General features: G+C 44.9%; 1 protein-coding gene across 1 annotated transcript in view; it reads left to right on the forward strand.

Annotated features, from left to right (window-relative positions):
• The window catches only part of SLC6A11 (solute carrier family 6 member 11), a 136,580-nt gene that overhangs the window by 89,286 nt on the left and 32,458 nt on the right, over window positions 1-14,836 (forward strand). Inside the window, exon 7 of the mRNA XM_037801967.1 lies at window positions 11,402-11,505. Coding sequence (XP_037657895.1) covers window positions 11,402-11,505 — 104 coding nt within the window. The remainder of the gene's footprint in view (window positions 1-11,401; window positions 11,506-14,836) is intronic.

A 14,836-nucleotide genomic window follows, 5' to 3' on the forward strand; every position in this document is an offset into this window, starting at 1 on the left:
CTTGGCCTAGTAACCTGGATTCTGTGTGAGCTTTGAATGCACCCTTCCTATGTGCTAGAGACTAAAAGCAGCCGTGGGCATTCATTCATTGAACAGATATTTTTGGGGTGTATGTGAAGTGCTGCAGATTTGGCAGTGAAAAAAAAAACATGCAAAAATCCTTGCTCTTCTGAAACTTCCTTTATAGTAGAGGGACATAAAAAATAAAAAATGATTATAATAATGTGATTTAATGTATTTGTCTCTCTGTCTATGGACAGACACAGAGGTGGCTTCCTTCACCCACTTTGGCTGTTTCCTTTTTCCTCCTCCTCTCCAGGAGGTCCTTTCACCAGAAATGGTCTTCGCCCTGTTGCTTGGCTCCTCCAGGGTGGGGAGCATTCTGGCTTGCCATTTCCCTGGATCTGTGCCTCTGAACCAGTTCCAGGTGTCAGAAGGGAGAAAACAGTTATGGGGGGAGATGATAAAGCTTCATCTCGGCCTCTTGCTTAGTTGAAACAGGAGAACACGCCAGCTCAGGGCTTGGTGTGGGAACTGAGGTCCGTCTTTTCTCAGAAGACTCTGATCCCATGTTTTCCAGCGATGGGGTTTGGGTTCTGCAGCCCGCCACCATTCCCAGCTCATATTGTCTCTGCCTCACGGTTCTCAATAAGGGGAAGTACCACTGGCCCAGGAGTTGTTTAGAAATACATGGGAGCATAATGTTGGTTGCCACGATGACTGGGTACTCCCAGCATGTAGAGTGTGGGGCCTGGATGCTAAACATCCTACTCTGAATGGGATAGTCCCGTGCAATGAATAGCACTGTCCAAAATGCAAAGTGCTTCCCCCTGGAGAAACCCTGTTGGGAGACGACCTTGGCCTTAAGCTTTAGCCCCCCACCTGCACCCCCATGGCTTTATGGGCAGTGCTAGGGAAAGCCCACGGCTGAGAACAAGCAGCCTTTGGGCCTCATTCAAGCTTTTTGTGGCTCTGACCTTCCCTATAGCTCTTTGGTAAAATGGGGCTGAATGATATCACAGTGTGCATTAAGGAGCAAACATGCACAATCCACCCACGACTCTTCCATGTAAGGCATGGGGGTCACTGTCTTCTGCCCAGAGCCAGCAACCACCGGCCACCCCCACCACTCTCTGTCCAGCCTTCTGGGCCAAGACCCAGCCGCAGTGACCCCTGCTCCCTGCCCCACACAAAGGGTCCACCAGGGTCAGCCCACACCCCCCAGGCCCCCCACCCTTGCCACCCACAGTGTAGCCTGCAGCCCAGTGACACTTTGCTGACAGGGCCCCTGGGCCCTGGCCAGGCTGGGGCCGCAGCCCTGACCTGCTCCAGTTAGGAGCCCAGAGTCAGCTCCCAGGGGCCGGCTGCTCGGGGAAGGGCTTGGCACCAGAGCAAGAGGCTACAGAACATATTTCCAGTTGAGCTTCCAGGCCAAGAACCCCAGTCCCTTCCCACCACTGTTCCCGCTGGCCCTGCCCGCCTGCCCAGCATATTAGCATTTAAATGTATCCAGAGTCTTCTCCACCAAAACCCTCTCCCCAACCCAGAGTCTACCAGGGAAGGAGCATTTGAATCCTTCTCCCAGCCTCTCCTGCCCTCATAATGGCCATACTGTATTCTTCAGCTTCTGTATGTGGCATTAGCCGAAAGAAGGAGACGGGGCGCCTAGCAACCCATGAGAGGCTGGGAAAGAGGTGGGAAGGAAGTGATTTTCATGTAATTATTCACTTCCACAAAAGCCGTTGTCAGGTACACACTGGAAACACAGCTGTTTTATTGTGCCCCTAACCTACTTTTAATCTTTTGAGGATCTTTACCACTATAAAAGGTGAAAAGAAAGAGCTTAATTCAGCCATTTTCTGCCGGGCCATGTAAGTTATGTTTTTGCCTCCATCGAAGGCTCAACTTACAAAAGTGGTGGTGGTGTGTGTGAGTGTGTGGGGTGGGTGGGGGGGTGGGGGCTGGCTGCTTGAAGAGAAAATGTTAAAGAAAGAAAAGGCTGTGGATCATGAGCCCCAGGAAGGGCACCAAGCCCTGTACTCAGCGTCTTGGATCTAAAAGTCAAGCGCCACATGTGCTGTTGGGTCTGGTGCTTTGAGGAGCCCAGGCGCACCTTTTCCCCATCTCTGTTGCACCCGTGCTCAGGCCTGAAGAGGCAGGGGGTGAGTCTGCTTTAAGGAAGGACAGCTGCATCGTCAGACGGGTGCTTCCTTCACCTGGGAGAGGCAAGCTGGGCCCTTGGAAAGGACATGCGAGGCTGTCATTGTGTAGTGAGACATGTTAGCCACCAAAAGAAATCAGATCGAGAGGATTGTACCAGGTACTTTACTGTGTACTTGTCATTCACTTTATCTTTCACTGACAAGGGAGTTGCGGCTCAGAGAGGTGAAGGAACATGCCCAGAGTTGCACAGCAGGTAAATGTCCCATGCCCTTTCCATTAAGGGTCTGTCTCATGCCCTTTCCATTAAGCTCCTGCAAGGCTCTGTACCGGGCACCTGACAAAAGGTGTCTCATTGAATTTAGTCTCCCTTTCCACAGCACTTGAGTGCCTTCTCCCTGAGGATGGTTTGTTTGCAGGTTCATTTGTTACTAAGCCCAAAGTGACCCTTTAGGCAGTGGCCAGCATTTACCTCTCTCTGTAAAGCTTAGGTGAGTGACTTCCCCTTTCTAGGCATCAGTTATTTTCATCTATAAAAGGAGGCTAAGGACAGAACCTACCTTTACATTGAGGATGAAATGAGTGTTATGGTTGTAAAGTGCTTAGAAGAGATCCTGCTAGGTAGTCAGCACTAATAAAGGATAACTAGCATCATCATGTTTGCTAGAATCACCATCAACCTACACCTCCTCTTACTAGTGCTTTGGGGGCAGGATGCCTTGATGCTATGCTTGGCAAAGACCTCAAGCTTCAGCGTCAGGCTGCAAATGCCAGCGAACTATAGATGGGGACTGGCATTCCACACCCGCCTGTCTCAGTGATGGCAGAGGCCATGCCCTTTTCTTCTGACGGGTGGCTCTGTTGGTAACCAGAAAGCATGTTTCTAGGGGAGCTGCTTTCCGCAGCTTGTGCTGCCTTTTATCCCAGTTTCCTCTCAGCTCCCCAGGGCAGCAGCTGCCCCCTTCACAGAAGAAGGAAGGTCTGGCCCCTGCTGCCTCCTTTGACCTCATCTCCCATCCTCCTCTCCCCCATTTTTTGTCCTCCTCTATGCTAGATATTTTACTGTAGTTTGTCCATCTGTGTTTACTGTCTGCCTCTCCTACTAGAATGTAAGCCCCTCAAGGGTAGGGACAGTGTAAGGTTTAGTGACTGATCTGTCACTGAATTCTCAGCACCTGGAACTGCGCCTGGCACACAGCAGACACAGTGCCTGTTTGTTGCACGGGAAGAAAGGGGAAGAGGCATGTTTTTCCCCCTCCAGATTCTGAATATTGGAATATCCTGGGGAGGAATTATGTTTACTAAGCACCTACTATTTATTAGGGTCCATGGCTGGGTTTCTGAGTGCATCCTCAGTACTCTCCAAGAGCTAGGAACTGCGCTGAATGCTTATGTCACATGCATTATCTCATTTAACTTTTTTGTGAGATGGTGAAAGAGAGGGACACCTACACTAGACACATATGGACGATGGCTCTTGCCCCGATGTCCCCCGTCAGATGTCACGCGTCTCCAAGAAGTGAAGAAGACCTGATGCTTTCTCCCCCAAGCTAAGAGATTAGACATTCTATGTGTATGGTCAAGATGTGAATGTAGGGAGAGGGTGATTGTGTTTCCCCCACACCTGTCTTTCACCCGGGGATATTGATACCCAACTCAGGTATGATGTACGAAGGTGCCTATAAACTGTAAAGCGATGTCCATGTGGGCTGGGGCAGCATGCCCTGAGCGTCCTTCATGTTGAATGTAGCACCCACGTAGGGGTAGGGGAGAATTCGTCCTCATCCATCCATCCTTCCTTGCTGCTCTCAGGAAATATCACTGAGTTTACTCCGTGGAGCTCTGCACTGACCCTGGGGTGTGGTGACTTTCTGTACCTACTAGACATGGGGGGCTTGCTGGAACCAGTGGCTCTGAAAGAGCTAGAGTGTGGGACCCCCTTCTCTTCTAACGGGGCTCTGCTCCCCTGTTCCCATGCAAATCTGTCATCCAAGCCTCTGAATGTGGACCGCCCACAGCCACGCTGCCAGAACGCCCCCCATTCACTGCTGCAGAGCATGGGGAGTGATCGTTTCTCAGCCACTGACCCAGCTTCCTTAGGGTTTGTTTTGTTGAGACTATTTTCCCTTCAAATCATGTTGAGAAATAGGAAGCCCTTTCTCCACTGAGCTGCTTCCTTTGTGGCGTCCTGGGAGAGGCTGGTCAATGGGGCTCAGTTGCCGGGTCTTCTTTCATTGGGGTGGGATCCTCTTTGTTGGGTTTGAGTTGACAGCCACGGAGCTGTGGAAATCCCGGCTGAGACTCCAGGCTCACTCTGCAGAGCAGGAGGCCCCAGCGTTTATCTTAAATGTAGAGCTGGAATGCTTTAAGTTTGAATCTGCCACTCTCCCTTATTAGCTGTTTGACCTTTTATGCATCCATTTCCTCTTCTTTAAAAATGAAGATAATAATACTTACCTGGTGGGATGGTTATGCAAATTATAAAACGCATACATGAAAGTATATAGCATGTAGTAGGTTCGCAACACACGTTAACTCAGTTTCCCCCTTCTTAAGGCATCACTGAACTGGTGGAAGAGTTGATGAATGTTCGTTTAGGCTGTTTTATTAGCTCCCTTTTTCCCATTTGTCAAATCACACCGATGGCCACCATGATTTTGCTTGGGCTCTGTATGTTTGTGGAATTCCACGTTGAAGAAAAAAGTGGCCTTAGATGAAATAGACCAGGGATAATGGCTGTGGTGGAGATCATGCTGTGCGCTTACCAAACATTTACCCTTTTCTCTTCCTGGATAAATGGGAGGATCACCTTTCCCAGCCTCCCTTGCATTTAGGTTGGAGCCATGCAACTTGGTCAGTGATGGTGGGCAGAAGTGACATAAGAGACTGGCCCTTACAAACATCCCAAGCAAACCTCCAGTTTTTCTGTTCCTCTGCCTAAAAGGCTGGAGAAGACTGTGTTGAGAAGCCATTGTCACAACAAGGTAGGAGGCTTGTGTCACTAAGTCATTTGATGGACGAGAACCCCCAAAGTCTGTATCAGGCTTTGTAGAGATGAGAAGTAGACTTTTCTTGCACTAAACCACTGAGATTTCAGGGTTAATTTTTTAATACAGCATAGCCTATCATTAATATCTTGATGTATACAACTACTCACTGATGAGTTAATTTGTTCTTCCCAGACTGAGGAGCAGGGCTGATAATTTGGGCCCTATTGCATTTTCATAACCACAGGCATATGTTTAAGAACATAAACATACATCAGTTATACCAATCTGTTGAGAAGTCTAATGATGCAGACTCTGTGCAAAGACACTCACTGCACAATCTAATCTTGAAAGCTCTCAGGTGTTGCTATGCCAAAGAGCATGTGTCTCAGCAGAAAAGTTGATATGGGTTTTTCAAATGTAGAAAATGGGTTTTCCAAATGTGGAAAATATGAAAAGCCAGTGGAGAAAGTTTTGGATCGGGAGTCAGGGAGATGTTAAATTACTGCTAAATTCCTGATGACTTTCAGATTTCTATGTTTAGCCCTAGAATTTCCAACTGTCTCCTGAACATCTCACTTAGATTTCTCAAACTTGCCTCCTCCAGAATTAGACTTACTCAACGTCCGCACTTTAAACCTACAACCTCCAGAACAAACAAACAGAAACCTGGCTCATCCTCTAATGTTGCACCCTTCCCACCAAATTGCTCAAATCTGTGAATTCTTCTCTCATCTCCAGCCAAGACTAATCTTGTTTAATCTGCCCTGTAAAGATTTCTTGAGTACCAAAGAGACAAAATACAACAGGAAAAGAAAATTTGCTTTTTTTTTTTTTTAATTTTCCAGAATCTCCCTGCCCAAACAGAGAAACTAGGATAACAGAACAAAAAACCTATGGACAACACCTTCAGTATAACTGGATAACTCCATGAACCACAAAATGTAAACAGATGGGGTCAAACACCAATAGCAACAACGTCTGCATGGTATCAGCTCTGTGATGAGGTGAAGATGAAGATGAAGCTAAGGGGAATTCTGAGGGCTGAGAGCCAGGAAACCCAGAAATCTCTAGCTTGCAGCACCCCCAGAAGGAGGGGACTGGGCTTGGGAGTGGAAGTGTGGTGGGCTTATCCGAGGACATCAAGCAAAACAGAAAAGGCTGTGCAGGCTCCAATCTTGGCGGATACAGGACTGCAGAAAGTTTGGGCAGGGGCCTGGGCTCTGCAAACTCCAGGAACTAACCAGCTGAAGCTGCATTGCACAACAGAGCTCCACATTGAGGAGAAACTACTGGGAGCGGAGTCCAAATTGAGCACAATAGAAACATTAGAGGAAAAGAAAAGAGAAGTTTTGGATAAGAGAGGGGGAAGGGAATAGATAATGATAATATCAGAAAGTACTATCTGCATGTCCATAGCTTTAAAGACTTTTTTTGTAACAACAGAAGGACCCCTAAGACCTGTGAGAATGGAAAATCTATCCTGGACTACCCCCATGCCTCTAGGTGCAACCCCCTCAAAGAGTATAGGAAAATTCATCTCACCTGCATATAAAAAATTGAAAAGGATTGTGGTCAAATCCCATACAAAGTTATTATAAGAAAAAGAATTATTAGCAGAAGAGCATTCCTATAGATAAGGAATGGATGCCTTAAAGAGAAAGCCACAAAACGGATGAAAACTGAAACAATATTTCAAAATGAGCCTAAAAGAAACTAAGAGAATAATAGATACTATGAAACAATAGTATAAATGAGATTGTTAGACAAAAAGAAGGTTTGAAAAGAGAGCCGATACAGCTCTAGAAAAATTCAATATGAAAGCAAAATATTTTAGGAAAAATAACTAAATAGAAGGAATAAAAGAGTGAATAGAACCATGGATAATATCATAAGGTAAGTAGAAGAAGGAGAGGAGGAAAATGAAAAATAAAATCAAATAGAAATGAAGAAAGAAATATTTAAAAGATTGCAAGAAAAAGTGATCAGTATAGAAAATAGACAAAAAGATTGAACATACATTTGAGTCCCTAAAGAAAACCGAAGCAATGGAAGAGAGCAAATACTAAAATAATAATAATAATAATAATAATAATTCAGGAATTATTTCCTGAAATAAAAGGAAAGACACTTGCATCTTGAAGAAGCAAAATCAAAACAGGATAGTTAACATTTACACATATTCTAATAAAACAATTGGACTTTAAAGAAAAAGGGAAAAAACAGTAAGTGCCTTATAAGGGAAAACAAATTAGATTGGCATCAGACTTTTCCACAGCAACGCTTTATACCAGAAGATAGCTGAAACAACATACTCAAGATACTTAGGGAAAGAAAAAAGAACCAAGGATTTTATATCTAACCAAACTGAATTTCAAGTATGAAAGCCAAATATAAGTTACTGTGAACATTCAAGAACCCAAGAAATATTATTTTCCAATGAACCTTTTCAGAAGAACTTACTTCAGTACAAGCTACAGACAACCAAATTGACTGGAATGCATTGACCTAAAGAATGGGAGTGAGCATTAAATTTATATTCTCTTGTAGCACTAACATTACATAATGCCTATGAGAAAGAATGCTTGCATGTTCTGATAATGAAGTTACAGTACAAGTATTAAAAATTAGGAGATAATGAAAAGTGTGTATATAAAAAGTAGAATGAGTTCACAGGTCATCTTATAAGTATTAATTTGGAGCAAACAGTAATGTCTTCAAATTAAATGCTGGGGATTGGGAGGAAAAAGACATAGAGGCCAATGGCTAATTTCAATATTCCTCACAAGAGGGAATCAACAGACAGTATCAAAAAAGTAAAGAACTAAGGATATTATATGAAGGTGTTAGTTTAATGGTAACTATTAGATTAAAAATTACAGGCTTTTTTCCCACAGAGGTAGGGAAGAATGAGGGGGAAATTACTGGAGAACACATTGTCCCCCTCCCCATACACATATGAATCTCCAGGCCCTGCATGCTTTCTCTCTTCTCTAATCTTTAAAGGTGTGCCTTCTCCAGGAAGCCTTCTCTCATTGCCCTAGAATGTGTTGATCTGCCCCACATCTACCACTCCTAGGTACTGGGCACCTTGTTTGTGAGTGTTTTATCTCATCTGAGGACGGAGATGGAATCCTCTTTATAATTGTGCAGTACCTCCTTCATAATCTGGCATAGGTTTCTGCAGACAGAAAGCACTCAGTAAATGAAATTCACCAGTAATTCAGGATTAATTGAAGGACTTGGGCTTGCATCCTCTAGGTTCTTCTGAAAGCTTAATGTTGCTATCAGTCAGAATTATTTCAGTTTGAAGTGACAGAAATCCAATTCAAACTGGCTTAAGTAAAAGAGGAATTTATAGGCTTCTGTAATGGAAATGTTCCTGAGCAGAGCTCATTTCAGGCATGGCTGGATCCAGGAACTCAAATGAGAACAACGTCAGTCTTTCTTTGCCTCTAGACTCTGCTGTTCTCTGCATTGGCTTTGTTCTCAGACATAATGAGATGGTCCCTAGCAGTTACAAACTTAACATCCCCAGCATAAAAGGGGGTGTCCCATTTCCAATAGTTCTAGGAAAATTCCCAGGATTGGGTTGTATTGCCCATCCCTGAACTAATCACTGCAGTCAAGAGAAATGCTTTGCTTGGCCAGGCCTGGGGTCATGTGGTCACGGAGCTGCCTCTGAGCAGGCAAGTTTTTTCCCAAAGGAAAACTGGGGTGCTATTACCCAAAAAATGAGAGGAGAATGCTGATTAGGCAAAACTATCAGGTGTCCATTTTAGTGTTAATGCACTCAATATGCAAACTGTAAGAAAAAATTACCTGCCAGTGAAAATTGGTTTGGGGTGGGGGTTATGGGCATATCTTTGGGGCATGTGGATTGAAAGCTCTATTTGGTGTTTCTCTAACTCATGGTGAGTTTATTTACCATATAGGGCCACTCTGCTGAATGCTAGCGTCCAGTTATGATGGGGAAACCAACTTTCCCCCAAGTCTGACCTGTACACTCAGCCAGAGGATGGTAAAGGGCTGGAAGGAGAGACACTCAATATAGCTGGGGAAATTTGCAGAGGCATTTAAAAAAGGGAACTAGAAATTTTTTTATTTTTTCAAACACAAGAATTAGTGTTTGATCAAGCACTAGCCATCTCAGTAGGTTTCCCCAGTGATCTGGTTTCCTGTTTCCTGGGTAAGCAGAACAGGAAATAGTAGTTTTTTGCTTTTCCATATTGTTTACTGGTCCTACTAGGCAGAAAAGGGAATTCACTGAGGTAACAAATACAGAAACTGAGATGGCACTGGAGGAATTTAAAATGCCCTAATTTCTCTACTGAATCTTTACTTTTTTTTCTGTACTGGATCCTTCTTATCAACATTTAAGCTTTCTAATGTATGTATCATATAAAAAAAAAAAGTCCTCCCTAAGTTTTATTTATCCCTCACTATGACCCTGTCTCCCACCTCACCTTCATGGCAAAATTTCTTGAAAGAGTTTGTTTTGTTTTCTCTATTTCCAATTCTTCCTCAGATTTCAACCTGCTCCAGTGTGCTGCTAACCAATCCCCCCCCCACACACACAGATACACTTTATGAAACAGCTCTCCCTAAATGCCTCAGTTGGTCCAAGACACTAAATCCAGTGACTCTGTGTTAAAGAGAAAAACAACATTCATTTTTTAGGTTCAGAGGCAGCAGTATGATATCCAATTTTTGTAAGTATTTGTTGAATGACTTAACAAATGTGTGCAGATCCCAGGCAAAGTAACCTGTACTGGGTAACCCAATCCCGGAGAGAGGAAATAGAGGTATTTTGCCTGGAAAAGGAAGAGTTCTGGAGTCGTGGGGCACTAGTGATTTTTTTAGACTCCACATGAAGGAGAGATATGTGTTCCATGTGGCCCCAGAAGTAGGAACACAGCAAGGGGGATCCCTTTCATTATAGAAATATTCTAACGGCCAGGGCTCTCCAAAGCAAAAAGGACTGCCTCTGTAGCTAGTGAGCTCCCTGTCACTAGTGGTAATCAAGCAGAAACTATTCTGTTAGGAGTACTCAGAAAAGAGTCCTGAGTTGAATGGGAGGGTATAGCACAGGATTTCTGAGGCAGATCCCAAATCTAAAATTCTGTGATTTGGTTAAGCAGGCATCTATAATCATCTGCCACTTTCCTGTTGTGTGTTCTTATGTAAGTTCTTCAGTCTCCTCGGCTGCAAAGAGGGGATAACAAGAACACCTACCTCAGAGGGTTGCTGTGAAAACCCAAGTGCAATAATGCATAATGCAAAAAGGGCTCAGCACGGAGCCTGGTGCATAGTAAGTGCTCAATAAATGTTTGCTTTTATTTGTATTTAGTGCAAACCCCCATTCCCAAGGTGGCAGCTGACTCCGAAGCATCTGTCTCATCACCTGCATTTGGGTTTCAGCCACGGCTTGTCCTTGACAGACACCAGAAACAACTTCCAGGAGCTGGGCTCAAAGAGAGCACAGAGGAGAGTGTTACCGAAGCCACTGTAATCCCCAGTGTACATCGTGCCATCTATGGAAGCTTTTGGTGGAGGGGAACTTGGAGACTCAGAAAGCAGTTACTCAATGTAGCACGTAGGAAGTCTAAATGCGAGGGTCTGCTTTCAAAGGTGATAAAGATACAGGAGGTCTGCCTTCCCCCTTCCCCCATCCCTCCCAGCCTCTTAGGCTTGATCAGCCGGGCAAGTGCCCATCCCCAAACACAATCCTAGGACAGTGTTCTCCTCTTCATCTTAATCACCAAGAAAAATCCCTTGTTTTGGCTTTAAACCCGACTTACTGAGCACGCACTGGGTCTTGGGTACTTACGCTCATTGTCATTAACCCTCTCAACAATTCCGAGAGATAAGTTGATTCCCCAGTTTACAGATGAGAAATCTAAGCCTAAGAGAGGGTAAGTAAATTTTGCAAGGTCACCGAGCTGGTTGATGACCCAGCCAGTGTCCTAAACATCCAGATTCTATGCTCGTCCATGCACAATTATCCAAAACCTCTGGAAAATTCTGAAATAAACCAAGGACATGTATATTTAATCAAGTGGTTCCCAAGAATAGAATTCCTAAAAATGTATTCCTGAGAAGCCTAGGAATTCTTGATGATAACTTGTCGAGGTTTTGGTGGAGTAGGGTACGGGGCGGGGAGGCTTTTGGAGAACTGGGAGCCACCCCTGGACACCCACTGCCATACATCTGACTTCTTCGCTTGATGCCCACTTTTCTGTGCCTCCTTACAGGTCTGGGTTGATGCTGGAACGCAGATATTTTTCTCCTATGCCATCTGCCTGGGCTGTCTGACTGCTCTGGGAAGTTATAACAATTATAACAACAACTGTTACAGGTGAGCACTTTCTCCCCAGACCCTGCCAGTTCCCCACCAAGCCCCCAGAGCCCTCCAGCTTCCAGGCTAGCTCAGGTCCTGCAGGAGACAAATGAGCTGTTTGTTGGCCTCTTCCTGTCCGAAGGTCAAAGAGTGAGCCACCAAAGGAGCTTGCAGAATAACAACTGTAAGCCGATTGCTTTCTGTTCCTTTCTGTCCACACCTTACAACCTCATTTGGGCCTCCGTTCCATCCTGGAAGGCAAAGATGTCTCTTCTGTTCCTTCCAGTGGATGAAGAAACAAGTACGTTGCTTGCCTGAGGTCACGCGGCTAGTAAATGGCAAAGTCAGGCCTTGAACCCAGGTGTTGGAACACGAGGACTGTGTTCTTCTGCCACTGTCCAGAAACCTTCCAGCCTCTTCTCACTGGACTATAGAATTCTCTCTTGGGTCACCCTGGAGGGGCTGGCGACCCACGCTGCCCCTCGGTCTCTCTGGCCTCTTACAGCTGGGAAGTGGTCTGACCCTTGGGTCTTGGCTGCTTGCCTCTCATCCCTGCTCTGGAACTGAGACCCACAGAGCCAAGGACTTGCTCAAGGCCACTAGCAGGAGCTGTAAGACGACGGTCTGTTTGCTGAGGCCTCGGGGACTCGTTCAAGGTTGGATGGACAGCTCTCCCTTAGAGCTGAAGATGTGCTTATGCAGGAATAAAGTCATGGAATAATGACAACAAAGCCATCCCTGATCACTGATTTAGTTGAGAAAGGAAATCTTTCAACAGATGATTCTGAGATGAGATAGGTACCAGGGGGAAATAATAAAGTTAGATTCTCGTATCTCATCCCATATAGTCACCATAAAAAATGTCAGATGGATTAAAGAGCTAAATATTTTTAAAAACGAAACCATACTAGGAATAAAAGAATGATTTCCAAATGGGAAAGGTTGTAGAAAACATTAAAATAATTAAGGGAATCACAAAGGAATAAAAGGACAGATTAGTCCACATAAAAATCTAGAACTTCTAAGATTTCTGGAAAGAAACACAAGAAACCATTAAAAAGAGCCAACTCTTAAGAGTGGTACTGGGAAGGCATAGGTGAGACTTTTTCCCGCCTTATCCCTTCTATACAGTTAAAATGTATGTTTGTTTGTTTTTACTCTAAACACATATTACTTTTATAATAAAAAATCAAGTTAATATAAATATCATCTACAAACTTTTCTTCATTATAACTCCTAAATAAAATATTATGAAAATCACCTACAAAATTAAAAGGCATACTAACCACATATTATATGATATTCAAAGGGTTTGTATCCATAATATATGAAGAATACAAGCAGATCAATAGGAAAAACATCAAAAGACCAGTAGAAAAATAAGCATCACACTCTCAAAATAATGAGAGCGTTGTTTTCAGGTAGCAGATTGGCAGTGGTGTAAACATTAAGCATATTCGATGAAAGTGAGGACGGATGCAGTAAGGGGATCACTTCACACTCTGCTTTGGGATGGTAACCTGAAAGAACCCTTGTGTTTCTGTATGGTACAGAGGGGGTCGTTTAATTGAAAGAAGCTTTGTACATGATAAATTAACCCCCACATGGTCCCCATCATAGAGATAGGGAAAGTGGGCCTTGTGGAAGTGACGTAGCTTATCCACGGTATCTAGGTAGTAAGTGGTAGAGTCTAAATTCTGGCCAAGGCCTCCAAATCCCCATCCCACCCTGGCTGAAATCTATTCTCCCTCCTTGCTGAAAGCTAGCTTAGTTATCACTTTTTAAATGCATTCATTAGGTCAGCAGTGTTTATTGGATCCTACTGAGTGCAAGACACTGGGGCTGATACTGTGGGAAGTACAGAAAGGAATGGCGTAATCCCAGTCTATACAGGGTGTAATTTGGGGAAACTGAGGCACTGAAGAAGTTGAAGTTGGAAGGTACAACCTGTTGAGGAAAATCAGAACCTGGGAGAAGAGAAACCCAAGAAAAGCTATTGTAGAATCCGACTGTGGCATTTGGAGTGAGTTCTGCTCTTCCTTGGGGTCTTTGGGTAGAGAGATCACTGGTTATGGCTGAGCAAAGGGATGACGGAGGAGAAGGACAGGCCGGGTTATCCATAGGGGCCTTTCCCCTTCAAGGCTTTCACAGGTGGAGCTGTGTCTGGGGGATGGGAGTTGTGGGGGATTGAATTGTGCACCCCATCGTGGACATGTTCTTGGTCTTGGTCTGCGTTCTGTTGGGTGTGGACCCAGGGTAAATAGGAACTCTTGAAGATGTTACTTCAGTTAAAATGGGGCCCAAATTAATCAGATTGGGCTTTAAACCAGATTACTGGAGTCCTTTACAAACAGAATGAAATTCAGACAGAGAGAGAGAGAGCCGTAAGAAGCAGCTCAAAGTCAGCAGAACCCAGAGAAAGGAGAAGTCACTGCTGTGTGCATTGCCATGTGACAGAAAACCCAAGGACCAAGGATCACCAGCAGCCAGCCCCAGAATGCCACAGTCTGCAGGGAGAAAGCATCGCCTTGCTGACACCTTGATTTTGGACTTCTAGCCTTGGACCTGTGAGCGGATAAATCCCTGCTGCTTAAGCCATCCCTTTTCATGGTATTTGTTTTAGCAGCCAGGAAGCTAAGACAGGAATTAACACACTTGTCAGCCACAGTATAGAATAATAACCATGACCAGGAAAGAAAGCACTCCAAAAGGAGAGAACAGCACAAGCAAAACTTCCAGTCTGGCCTGAGTGTGATCCACGCAAAATATTGGAGCAGGATGCTGCCTGCACACAGTTTTCACCACATTCATAGCCAGCTTTCAGTGCACACATGGCCCCTCTGCACTAGGCACTGGTGAAATGGCTTGGTCACTGTCCACCACCTCCAACTGGGCTGTCAGCTCCGTGAGGACAGGGGCTGGGTTTTCTTGTTCACCACAGTATCCCTTGTACAGTGTACCAGGTATAGTGCTGGCTTGCATGGAAGGAAGGAGCCACCCCGTTATACAAATGAGGAAACTGAGGCTCGTGGAGGTGAGGAACCTGCCTGCATTCACATTACTAGTGATGGAACATGGTTTTGCACCTGGATCTTTCTGGCTCTGCACCCCTGTTGCTCACTACCTGGGATGACCAGTTCTTTCCTGACTACTAGAGTTGAAGAGGATTTGCCCAAGACTGCTTCTCGCTGCCTGTGATCTTCTGGGGGCAGTGGCAGCTTTCTTCCCACCGAGCATCACGGGTTGCTATGTGTTAGCTGCCTCAGATCTCTTCTGCTTTCCCATCTACTAGGCAGGGCTTTCTCTCCCTCCCATTAGCAGAAGAAAGCAAGTCCCCTAGGTGACATTG

This window comes from Choloepus didactylus, chromosome 1 (assembly GCF_015220235.1).
Source record: "Choloepus didactylus isolate mChoDid1 chromosome 1, mChoDid1.pri, whole genome shotgun sequence".
NCBI lineage: Eukaryota > Metazoa > Chordata > Mammalia > Pilosa > Megalonychidae > Choloepus > Choloepus didactylus.